Source organism: Muntiacus reevesi, chromosome 17 (genome assembly GCF_963930625.1).
Source record: "Muntiacus reevesi chromosome 17, mMunRee1.1, whole genome shotgun sequence".
Classification (NCBI taxonomy): domain Eukaryota; kingdom Metazoa; phylum Chordata; class Mammalia; order Artiodactyla; family Cervidae; genus Muntiacus; species Muntiacus reevesi.
Genome location: NC_089265.1, coordinates 21,887,630 through 21,900,335, shown reverse-complemented (window position 1 = coordinate 21,900,335; position 12,706 = coordinate 21,887,630). Strand labels below are relative to the sequence as shown.

General features: G+C 42.3%; 2 protein-coding genes and 1 pseudogene across 2 annotated transcripts in view; 1 reads left to right on the top strand and 2 right to left on the bottom strand.

Moving 5' to 3' along the window:
* Positions 1 to 369: 369 nt before the first annotated feature.
* On the bottom strand, positions 370 to 930 carry LOC136148694 (interferon beta-2-like). Its single transcript, XM_065908385.1, has one exon. The coding sequence runs from the start codon at positions 928 to 930 to the stop codon at positions 370 to 372; it is 561 nt and encodes a 186-aa protein (XP_065764457.1).
* Positions 931 to 7,084: 6,154 nt separating this feature from the next.
* On the bottom strand, positions 7,085 to 7,639 carry LOC136148657 (interferon alpha-1-like; annotated as a pseudogene).
* Positions 7,640 to 9,421: 1,782 nt separating this feature from the next.
* The window catches only part of LOC136148257 (interferon omega-1-like), a 107,630-nt gene continuing 104,345 nt past the window's right edge, over positions 9,422 to 12,706 (top strand). The window contains exon 1 of the mRNA XM_065907712.1: positions 9,422 to 9,442. The gene's annotated coding sequence lies outside the window, so the exon portion shown is untranslated. The remainder of the gene's footprint in view (positions 9,443 to 12,706) is intronic.

Sequence of the window (12,706 nt, the reverse complement as noted above, 5' to 3'; positions counted from 1 at the left end):
CTTGGACATTCCACATAGCTTCCTTCTGTTTTAAATTCCTCAAAGGCAGGGGCCAGAAACTACCACTCTGCAGGCTTGTTTTCATGAATGTCTCCAAGGTGCTCTGCAATTTTTGATATGTGTTGTCACATAAATCAAGTTGACATGGAAACTGCCACATTGACTTTTGTTTCATAAATAATTTCTTTCCCATATAAAAGTTTAAATAAATAAATATTGAATAAATCAACTTAAAAATAGCTTAACAGTCTTTAACTGTCCATTGAAATCCAGTGTTTGCATTGTCAGTTACTTCAAGAGCCTCTGCTGGCTGAAGAGTCTCACATCAAAGTCACATTGTCCATTCCCAGAGCCACAGGTGGGAGACGTTCAGTCATGGAGGTACCCTGTTAGGCTCTTCAGGAAAGAAAAGTTCATGAGTATTTGCACTCGCACGACTGTCCAGGCACAGCTGTTGTACTCCATGGACTTCAGGTACTGCCCAAGGTTGAAGTAATATTTCTTCAGGTGAAGAACGGTCATGTCTCCCGTAGTGAAGTTTTTCTTCAGCATGATTTCCTTCTGGATTGGCTCCAGATGATCCATCTGCCCATGGAGTTCCACAAGGAGGTCCTCAATGATGGTGTCAGGCCAGCCAGTGCTGGAGAAGTCTCTGGTGAGAATACCGAAGATCTGCTGGAGCATCTCATAGATGACCAATACGGCATCTTCTTTCCGCAACTGCTGTGCTTGCCTCATCTCCTCAGGGACCTGGAAGTCCATCCTGACCTCGAGGCAATGTTGAGGAGTTGAAGGTAACTGCCGCAGGAGCTTCTGACACACCGCAACACTCCTCCTTTGTTGGAATCGAAGCAAGCTGTAGTTCCTGGAGAGAGCTGTGGTGGAGAAACACAGCAGGAGAACCATCTGGAGGAGGCACCGGTAGGTCATGATGGAAACAGGCACAGGGCTACCTGTTCTGTAGTAGATGCTGAAGCTCAGTCTTCAGCCCTTTGCAAAGTGAATGTCCTTCCTCCCGGAGTGTGGGCTACTTATACAGGATTGGCCTCCATTCTTTCTATTTGAGAGGAATTTCCCACTTTCAATTTTCCCTTTCAGTTTTCCTGTGTCATTTAAATTATTAGTTGCCTCCAAAACTCTTTAAGCTCCTTGCTATTTAATTTACATATAGCATGGGGAAGAAAGATGTTCAAACTGAGAATTTTTAATGTTTTTTAAAGTTTCAATGAATTTCTGAATGTTAAAGAAAAATATGAGCCAAATGTTTTGAACTAGATTATTACAGGATTCTTTCGTTTGGAACAGATTTTTCTTTTTCTCTTTTCATATTATGAAATTTGAGGAGAGGGGGCCTTGTTTGTAAGAGAGTTTTCTTTTTCATAAGAATTAGGTTTAATTCTCAACTCTGCTATTACCAAACAATAATACTTGCAGTTTATGGTTTTAGAAAAGACACCTATTTTTTTCTATCTATAAGAGAATAATGTTAAACTAAGTTGATGCAAATTAAATACATGATATATGCATGATTTAAATTTAAAAGATACAGTTAATGATTTTTAAAAAGACACATTTTTTTCTATCTAAAATAAAGTGGTGTTCTTGAGGGGTGGGAGTGGGAGGGAAGGTTCCAGAGAGAGGGGATATATGTATACCTTTGGCTGATTCATGTTGATATATGGCAGAAACCAACACAGTATTGTAAAGCAATTATCACTCAATTAAAATAAATATATTTAAATAAAAAGAAAAAATAATGTATATAAAAAACAAAATAGAATGATGTTAAAGTAAGCTGATCTGAACTTTTTGGAGGCCTTAGCCATAAGCAGCAAGACATCACATAACTTTACCAACTTTGTTGTTGTTTTTAGTCACTAAGTCGGGTCTGACTTTTTGTGACCCCGTGGAATGCAGCATGCCAGGTTTCCCTCTCCTTCAGTACCTCCCAGAGTTTGTTCAAACTCATTATCACTTCATGGCAAATAGATGGGAAAACAATGGAAACTTGACAGACTTTATTTTCTTGGGCTCCAAAATCAGTGCAGATGGTGATTGCAGCTAAGACATTAAAAGACCACTTCCTTTTATACGAATGTGCAATTTAAATTTTTGTGGAGGCCACATCAGAAGAGTAAAAAGAAACAAGTTAATTTGAACAGTATATTTTATTTAACACAGTATATCTACATGTTATCATTTCAACATAAGCCAATATAAACTTATTAATGAGATAGGCACATTCTTCTTTTCCATGGTGCCTTCAAAGTGCAGGACATACTGTCAGTCATAGTACAGTCAGGCTGGACGAGTCAAGCGCCCAGTTGGCCACATGGGGTTTTTGGCTCCATGGTGACCAGCACAGCTCAAGATGGAGGGAGCAGTAGGAAAACAAGATCAAAATTAAAAATCAACCACTTCTTTTTATATGAGCAATTAAAAGTTGGAAGATGACATTGAAAAATGATACCATTGACAATAACATAAAAAGTCTAATACTGAGAAACTGTCATACAGGAAGTGCTTAAGAAGAGGTGGCCGTTAAAGGTAATGGGGCATCCTAAGTGACATCCCAGAACAGAAAAAGAACATGAGGTTAAAAACTAAGGAGATCTGGGAATTCCCCAGAGATCTAGTGGTTGGGACTGTATGCTTTCAGGGCATGGGGGCCCGAGTTCCATCCCCGGTCAGAGAACTAAAATCCCATAAGTCTCACAGCCAAAAATAAGAAAATAAATAAAAAATTGCTGCAACCAGAGTGTGTGGAGAGGGGGAGGAGAGACACTAGGGAGTTCTTAATAAAGTGTAGACTAGTTAATTTTTGTTAATATTTGTGACTGGCCTGGGTCTTTGTTACAGCAGGTGGGCTTCCTCTGTTGAAGCAAGCCTGGGCTGCTCTCTAGTGGAGGTGCTCGGGCTTTGAACCACGGAGCTTTCTCCCGCTGCCGGGCACAGACCCTAGGGCTCGGGCGCAGTAGTTGGGGTGCACAGGCTGAGTTGCCTCACAGCATATGTCATCTTCCCTGACCAGGGTTGGAACCCGTGTCCCCTGCATTGACAGGCAGATTCTTAACCACTAGACCACCAGGGACGTCCTACACTTTAATCCTTTTTAATGTAGCATTGACAGGACAAATTACCTTCACTTTTGGCCTCTAAGTACAAGTCTATAATTGAAATTTGATTCAAATTAGATGGCAGAAACTAATGCAACATAGAAGCTTTCTCTGTTACTTTGAGCTTGCTTTTTTTTCATCTTCATCATTCATAAGAATTAAACAACTTGTCCAACTAATTCTTCTGAGTGAGCAAAAATGTGTAAGCATGTGATGAGGTGGTCAGCATCAGTGAGAAGGGAATACAGAGTCTACAATAGAAGACTGCCAAGGCTGCCTCCTACTGAGACTCACAGTGTCATTTAGTGAGCAAATAATTATTTAGCAAAAGTTTCTTAACCACTTCATAAGCAAACAAAAGAAGCAAATGCTGCCAATTGATTGGACTATTTTTTTAAATTTTTTTTATTTTTTTTTAATTTTTATTAGTTGGAGGCTAATTACTTCAGAACATTGCAGTGGGTTTTGTCATACATTGATATGAATCAGCCATGAAGTTACATGTCTTCCCCATCCTGATCCCCCCTCCCACCTCCCTCTCCACCCGATTCCTCTGGTCGATTGGACTATTTTTAAAATGTCTCTCAATAAAGTTTTGCTACAGGCTTGATTATATATATTTCACATTCTTTCTGAGGTTTTTTTCCAACATATTTATTATTTACTGTTGTTGCAAGAATGAATGAAACCGTTTTTTCATTACATTTTCTACTTTTAATGGACTAGGTTTTCCTTGCATTTTCATACACAAACATATCAAGATAATTTTGGGTTGTAATCTGAATAACTTTACAAATGCTATATCTAAAAGTATTTCTTTGGATTTTCAAAATTTTAAATAAACGTATATTGTCTGCAAATAAAAATTTTAAGGGACTGAAAATGTCAAGTGTGATGATCATATAGAGCAACTGCTATTTGGTGTATAAATTTGTACTTTAAAAAGCACTTTGTAGGATAGTTGAAATATGCAAGGCCTATGATCTAGAAAGTGCAGCAATCACCCTGGAAAAAAATCAAGTGAATATGCTTCAGGATATAAGTAAAGAATATTTATACCAGCACTATTCATAATAGTACCAAACACAAAACGAACTAAATATCCCTTAAAATGGCATCAATAAATAAGTTATCTATGCTTATAATAGGTTTCTTAATAACACGATGTAAGAAGCACAATGCTTGCACAAACACAGTAGTGAGTAAGAAAAACTCAACACAAAAGGAAACACATGCCATTTGTATAAATGTGTACAAAATTTAAAAACAGGCCAACCTAAACTGGAGACATTTTGCCTGTGAAGCTTCAGGACCACAATGGAAAGTCCGTCTGCAGCTTGAGGCAAGAGCGTGTCTTCCCACCTTCCAGCTGCGGCCTGGCTCTCGCCGTCTCTCAGCACCTGGGGCTGACTCTGCCCAGGCCGGGCTGCCCTGTGCTCACAGCCGACAGCTGTGGGCCAGTGCCCCTCCTCAGGCCTCCCACCGGGTGTGGGGATGGACAATGTGCAGACAGATGTAAGTGCCCCTGGTTGCAGTCGTCTCTCTTCTCCTTTCTCACACCCTAGACATCTTGTCACAGGCCTTGGATAGACTCATTGCCCATTTTTTTTTTTGCTCACTTCAGGATGCAGCTGGAACTAGGTACTTGGCTGAAGGCCTCTGAGCTTAGCTCTCCTAACTCCTCCAGAACATATCCAACCAGAGGATCCTACATCTGCACCCCTGTCACTCTCAGAACGCTCCCATCAGAAGGTCGATGGCCCAGGAACAGTCGGGAGCAGCCCATGACTTCTTTTCACTGTTTGCTGCCAGGACCCGCTGCTGCTGGACAGACTGGCCCTTTCAGAACATGCCTGTCTGCATCAAGGCTGCATTAACTTCAGATCGTAGCCCATTCTCTGAGTTGGACTTTAATTCTCAGAATCACTGTCAGGGGTGCAGTGAGTCCGGCCAACCTAAGTTTGAGAAAACAGTTAAAAAGGACAACACATTGGCTGCAGCTGCTGAACAAGCCTCAGAGGCCGCCCTCTGCTGACACGTGAGAAAGTCCCACTGTGTGGGTTCTGGGTTAATTTCCTGTCTATGAAGGAGTTTCTGAATCTGCTTTAAAGTGAAACAGCCCAAAACAAAGCCCTCTACATACTTAAAACTGACCAGTGACTTGAGTTTTGTTACATCATCAGAGATTGTGTAATCAACCCCAGAAGGCAAAAATAGCAATGAAGCTGATGCAACAAGTGAAAAGGAAACTAAATGTAAGCTGCCAAATGGGATTTCAGGATCCAGGCTGGGAATCCCCTCTGGCCTGACCTCCTGGCTGGGTTGAGTGCATGGCGCAGGACATCCTCCTGACTGTCTCCCAGACGCCTGTGTCCTCCTGGCTGAAACTCTGAGCTCCTAAACACCAGGAGAACCAGGAATCCAGTGAGAGTGGGGATGAGTCCTTGTAGGCAGTTGGGCTGTGTGCCACGTAGGAATGTTTCCGTCTAGAACTCTGGGTATTGTTGCAACAGTCTTGGCCTCGTCATCCCCGTGAATGGCTATTTCTCCTCTCACTGTGCAGAGGGTGAGCTGCAGGAATCTGTCTCTGAACAGCTCTCTGGGAACTGCCTCATCTTCCTGACCACAGACCCAGAATGTCAGAAAATAATCTAACCAGATTCAAATAGAAGAGTTAATGTAAGGAGCACTTGGGAAGTGTCTGGTACCATTCTGAGCATGTGTTATGAATTAAAGCAATTCATCTTAACCACATTTTCATGGTGTGCTTTTATGAGTATCTTAGTTTTGGAGTTAAGACATAATGCACCAATTTACAGCTAGGCAGTCTATTTTTATGTACTAATGAAGAAAAATCTTAAAGATCTATTTGCAAGTAAGTATAAATAAATGAGAAACTGAAGTATATGAAAAATTGATATTTATGTGATATACATTAGTAGGTCCATATGTATAGATTTATTAACTACATATAAAGATGTCTAGAAGGATGCCCATTAAATTGTTAACAGTATAGGATTAGAGTGCATCCTCTTAGATGTCAAGTGTAGGCATTCCTTTGTATGAATTATTTAAAAGTTTAACAATGACATGTGTGGTTCATATATTTAGATAAGCTTAAGAAATGCTCTTACTTCTTTAGAGTCACATTTATCATAGCAGCTGCTGGTTCTCACATCTCTGAGCTGTCTCTGTAATCCTCAGCCTGCCTTCTTGTTCTTGCCTCCATTTGAACAGTTTGGAAGACTGTTTTCTCAGGAGTGGCCAAGTATGAAAAACTTACTCTCTCTTCCACATCCTACTCCAGGATCCTAGATTCCACATATGCAGATTGACCTCCCATGGTGTATGTGGTTTTCCATTAATCCTTGAAGGCACTTCGGTTCTTATAGGCCCCAAGCAGGCAACTGTGTCCATGACCTGGGCTTTTTTCCACTCATCTCCCTCCATCCTCTAATCTATGTCTCAAGATTCACATTCAGTCCATCCTCAAAATGTCACCAAAAGTGGGTAACCCCGTTCGCACTTTATTCAGGTGACTTCAGTATAGGTTTATCTTCAAGGATCATCTTTGGGTTAGATTTCAGTCAAAGGTGTGTGCAAGTCAATTTGTTTGTTTCAAATTACTTTTATTTTCTCTACTGAGAAATAAGAATAGTCTTATACAATATAGTACAAAGCAAATATCTTATGAATGATAAAGATTTAAATGCTATGAAAAGCCTAAATATTTCTGATAATTTAAATAAATAAATATTACAACATTTTAAGATATGGAAAATGGATTCTGAAGTCTGTTTTAAACAGTTATGGTAAGAAAACATTTAACATATATTTAAATAATGCCATATATTAGCTATCACTTATATTTCATCTGACACAAAAATAGAGTTAAAGGTTGCACTTTGAATCTTAGAAAATAGCCATCTAGTTGACCAGATGAACTGTTTTCAGATTCAACGTCTTCTTTATTTCCTGAGTTTCCCAATGAGCTTGTTGGCCAAGACCAAGCTCCTTCTGATTTCCACGCTGACAACCTCGCAGGCACAGCAGCTGTATTCTTTCTCTTTGAGATACACACTGATTCGCTGGAAGTAACTCTTCACAGCCAATCTGGAGTTCTCACTCCCTAGAGGTGAGTGTTCCGTCGACCTTCCCTCCCTCAGACACGTGTCCAGCTCCTCCAGCTGCTGATCAAGTCCCTCGAGGAATCTGTCCAGGAGGCTCTCATATGGACCCATAGAGGAGCCCGAGGTGCTGAAGACCTGGGAGTCTGCAGGCGCAACTCAGGCTCAACAGCTGTGGCTTCTGTCTTCTCAAGCCTAGCCCCATCCACCAGGATCTGAGGAAATCTGGTCAGTCCTGTCCCTCAGACAGGACACGATGGAAACTCTCTCCATCTGACTCCAACGTGTGAAGCTTTCCAGATTGCCGCGGCTCGCAGGCAGCTCGCAGCCCAGAGAGCACACTGGGCTGGAGCAGAGCATCGCCAGGGCCAGCAGCACAGAGACGGGAAGGGCCATGGGGACGCTGGGGGCTCTGCAGGGCTGCCTGGAGGGAGGTCTAGGCAAGTTCTGAGGACTTGGGGTGATGGGCAGCTCTTAAAGAGTGAGCAGAGAAGCTTTCATTTCTGGGTTTTTCCACATTCTGCTTGTTCCTTTCTTTTTCTACTCTTTTTAATGAAATGAATTATAAATGCTCATTTTTGCCATGAGTGCCTGGGGTGGGGGACATCAAATCATGCGTTCCACTGTAGCTGATAGCCACACAGCCGTATATTATGCTTCTCACACCTGTTAGTTGTTCTTGGGGAGAAGAGTTTGGTCAAAGTCAGAGAAGGCAGCAATATTCATACAATATATATATGGTGGCTTTTCCAGGTCACCAAGAAATATTCAGTATAAAAAGAGCTTATAAGAGGAAAATTTTGATTTCTCTCATTTTTTTCTTTATTTACCCTTTTCCTCCTTCTTTAAAAAATATTCATGTGTGTATGTACCTCTCTGATATCACCTGAGTTGGCCTTAAACACACTGGAGACATTATAGGGAACAGTATCACTGATATCATTTGTTAAAAATAAATTATGTTGCAACTATAATCTGCAAAGCACTTTTTAAGGTGCTGATTGTCCTAAAAAATTCAAGTTTGCCTGTGTTTGTTTCTCTTTCTCCTCTACCACTACAATATTTCACAGGAAACTTTGCTTCAGTCACTGTGTGATAATACAGATAATCTCATCTCCTTAGATATTTCACTGGGAAGTAATAACCTACTCATACACTCAGGGACACTGAGGTTGCAATTATATTCAAACCCTGTAATGACATGTCTTTACCAATTCTGTAAGGTACAGATAATTTTTAAGAATATTAATGGCAGAAGTTTTTACAGGCAGCCTCTTAGCCAAGTGTTGTTAATAAACATTTCATTAATTTTCACAGCTTCCCTATGAGACAATTACTATAGTTATTGACATGTTTGCAAATAAGGAAACTGAAAACTCAGAGAGATTGCTTAACTTGGTAACAGTCAGGATTACCTGCATAAGTGGTACTTGACCACTAAACTCTTCTGCCTCCATGTTTTTTCTCATTAACCTTACACATTCTCCTTTAGCTACACTGCATACAATTGTAATTAAGTAATCCATCTAACTATGTAACATTTGACTGCACTGAGAGACTGTAAGCTCCCTAAAGGCAGTAATGTCACATGTGGAGTATCAGCAAGGTGTCTGTCCCAGAGGAAGTGCATGGAGGGTTCTCTGTCCCATTTTTGTTCGTCACTGGGGCATGTCCGACTCTCTTGATCCCATGGACTACGGCACACCAGGCTTCCCTGTCCTCCTCTATCGGTCAGACTTTGTTCAAATTCACATCCATTGAGTCAGTGATGTGATCCCATCATCTCATCCTCTGTCGCCCCCTTCTCTTCCTGCTCTCAATCTTTCCCAGCACCAGTATCTTTTCCAATGGGTGGGCTCTTCCATCAGGTGGCCAAAGTATTGGAGCTTCACCTCTGTCCCAGAGCCAGTTCTAACAAAACTATACACACGAAAGCTTTAGTAGACTTAGTATTTGAAGCCTGTTTCGGAAAATGACAATCTCCTGAAAACATAGATAGTAAGAGTAATTTAAATGGTTTTTTTAACCTTGTGGATAATTTCTCAAAATATGATCTCAGATGGGAACAGGGAGTCTCAAAGTTGTTGCTAAATTACCATAGTCAGTCGGGCTCCTCCTGTACATCTCAGCCAAACGCCATTTCCAATGTAGGACTGGAACTTAGCAAGTTCAAAAGGAACTGTGTACTCTTCATTTGTAGTGTAATGATTGTAATGTCCCTGGAATGAGTGAATGGCACTTTTGTGACAAACAATAGGAATTGGAGAGGAAGAACTTACTAAGTATCCTTCCATGATAGGAAGCACATAGTCAGAGCAGCCAGCTCAGTCCAGAGCTTTAGACAGTGGACATGGGGGCAAGATTGTCTGGTTTGATGTCACAGCTCCAGCCTGCACTGGCTATGTGACCTTCAGCACTGCGGTTTTCTCCTTTTATTTGGAACTGATAATCATGTCTGTTTCACTGGCTAGCTGTGAAGACTGTAGGATGTAACGTACTTCTGACAATACCTGGACGTATAAGCATTCAGTATCTGTTAGCTGTTCCCACGAGGCAGAAAATTCACACATCCAACTATGGAAACTGGATAGAATTTCACTGAGATGACCTGCTTCCCTTCCTTTAATTCTCAGCTCACTGGTCAACATTATTATATCTAATCTCATCTCTTGCGTGAACATGACTTCCTGTCCAAATCACTTACATCTAGCAGCTTCCAGGTGTCAGGCGAGTATATGCTCCTCGGTTCTTTGTCTTGTCACAACAATAATTTGGAGTGACAGTCATTGAAGACCCCTCGGTGGGTCACAGCTCTTGGGTCTTGGGCAGACCAGTGTTATAGCTCTTAAATAAATCAGTGTTATGGCTCAGTGTTACAGTTCTATTTTATTTAGATAATAGCAGGAAAATCCATCTTCGAGGCATGAGGACACGTCGACCCAAAGACGCGAAGAGAAGAGCACCCCATTGCGCAGGAGAGAGAGAGAGAAGAGGGCTTTGCCTCCTCCTTTATATGTTTCTCTGTCCCTGGGCCTGTCTTATGTAAATTGGGCCAGCCAAGAGTATAGTTTGTTTTACCTGAGGTTCTCTCTCCGGTCCTCGGACCTTCCTTGTTTTGTTTTCGCGGGCTTTTCCCTTCCAGGTCTTTTAGCCACTGCCATTCTGGACTCCTTTTCCATATTCTAACTACCTAACATTCCCCCCTCAAGAGATGGGAGGCCCAATTCTTTGGGAATAGGGGTGTCGAGGTCTCTCTGGCTACTACCTGCTGAACTGGAACAGTGAGGGACATTGGGTCTCCCCCTCTTGCTAGTCTCAGGCTTCAGAGTCCTTATAGCAGTGTCCATCTAAGGGTGACTGATGTTTTCCATGGTTGGCTGCAGTTTTATATCTTTGTTGAACTGGCACTGCATGTCATAGCTTGACCTGGGCAGAGACAAGACAGGTTAGACAATTGACAGTACATAAGCAGCATCAGTATGGTGTAACAAGGACTAGTAGGGGCATTAGCCAATTTTAAATTACATCACCAGGATGGTTCAAGTCCCTCCTTGTTCAGAGATCAGAAGACCTATCTCCTGTATGTTTTGGAGTATTATTTTTACCAAGCTGTGTTGGCCCTTTAGCACTGTTTTGAGAAATCTTATCCCCAGAGACCAGATTTTGGGGTTTATTAGAAGGGCACTCATTTCTAGTCCTGAATGGGTATCTGAGATCTCCCAGGGGTTCACAGGTGTATTGAGTGTCCTCTTCTGTTTTCTTTCACGGCTTGACTCATGAGTAGTGAATCCAGGAGTCATGTCCTGGCACCTTGACCGCTGTGGGAGTAGAAAGTGCTACAGGGTGGGGGCCCTTCCATGTGGGCTGGAGTTGAGCCTTTGAGGACCCATGTTTCCAGACTTTAGTTAGGACTTGAGTCCCTGGAGCATATAGTGGTGACTCCTTAGAGTCTTTTAGGTCCTGGTTCATACCCCACAAGCCTATATCCTGTTGGAATTGCCCAATGGCCATGGTGTAAGACTGGAGGGTCTGAACCTCTGGATCTAGGAAGAGGTCATTGACAGAAACAAAAGGTCTCCCATATAGCATCTCATAACGACTAAAACCAACCTGTTCCTTAGGGGCAATATGGGTACAGAGGAGCGCTATTGGTAAAGCCTCCTTCCATCCCAGGGAGGTCTCTTGGGTTATCTTTTTTATCGCTGATTTTAAGAATTGGTTGGCTCTTTCTGCTTTTCCTGAAGACTGAGGCCTCCAGGCACAATGGAGATAATAAGTAATGCCCAATGCTTTAGAGACTCCTTGGGTGATCTTAGAAGTAAATGATGTCCCATTGTCCCTTTGTAATGACCTGGGCAGACCAAAGCTTGGAATGATTTCATGGAGCAGTTTTTTTTACCACCTCCTCAGCCTTCTGAATCTGGGTGGGAAAGCCTTGAATCCATCCTGTGAACGTATCTATCATGACTAATAAGTATTTATACCCTTGAGAAACTGTCATCTGGGTGAAGTCCATCTGCCAGTCCTCTCCTGGATAGGCCCCACGTCTGGGGTCTTCAAGCTCCTTGGGGGTTGTTTAATTGGCAAGTGGGACAAGAGGAGACCACTTGTCTTACAGTTGTTTGGAAGCCTGTTCCTCTGAAAGAACTTTCTAGTAAGCTTTGGAGGGCCTCTTCTCCTAAATGAGTGGTGGCGTGTAAGGAGTTAACCAACTTCCATTGGAGGTTCCCAGGCAGAAAAAGGAGCCCCTCCCTTTGCAACCACCCCATATGATCTTCTTGAAAGCCCTCAGATTTAGCTTTCAGAGTCTCACCTTCAGTATATGAAGGAGTTTCTGGCAAATTCGTCTGTGGAACTAAGGTGGCAACCCCTATTAGATCATGGTTCTGTAATGCTGCTCTCTTAGCTGCCTGCTCAGCTGCTTGGTCCCCTCGTGCCACTTCAGTGCTCCCTTTTTTGTGTCCTTCACAGTGGGAGACTGAAACCTCAGTGGGCGGATGGAGTGCCTCCAAGAGTCTAAGGATTTGATCACCATATTTGATTGGGGACCCTCGGGTGGTCAAATGGCCCCTTTCTTCCCAAATAGCTGCATGTGCATGTAGCACCAGGAAGGCATACTTGGAGTCAGTATAAATGGCTATTCTTTTTCCTTTTCCCAGCTCTAAAACTCGAGTCAGGGCTATGAGCTCAGCTAATTGGACTGAAGTATCTGGTGGCAGAGGCTTAGCCTCTATGATCTCAAAATTGGAGACTACTGCATATCCGGCTCTTATTTTTCCATCCAAGACAAAGCTGCTTCCGTCAGTGTATCAGATTTCCTCAGGATTGGTCAGAGGATCTTTTGACAATCCCTCTCGTGGTTTTGTCCAGTGGTCCAAGGTTTCTAGATAGGAATGAAAGGGCAGAGAGCCCTCGGGGCTAGGCAGGAGGGTAGCTGGGTTAAGAACCTCACAAGGGCATATA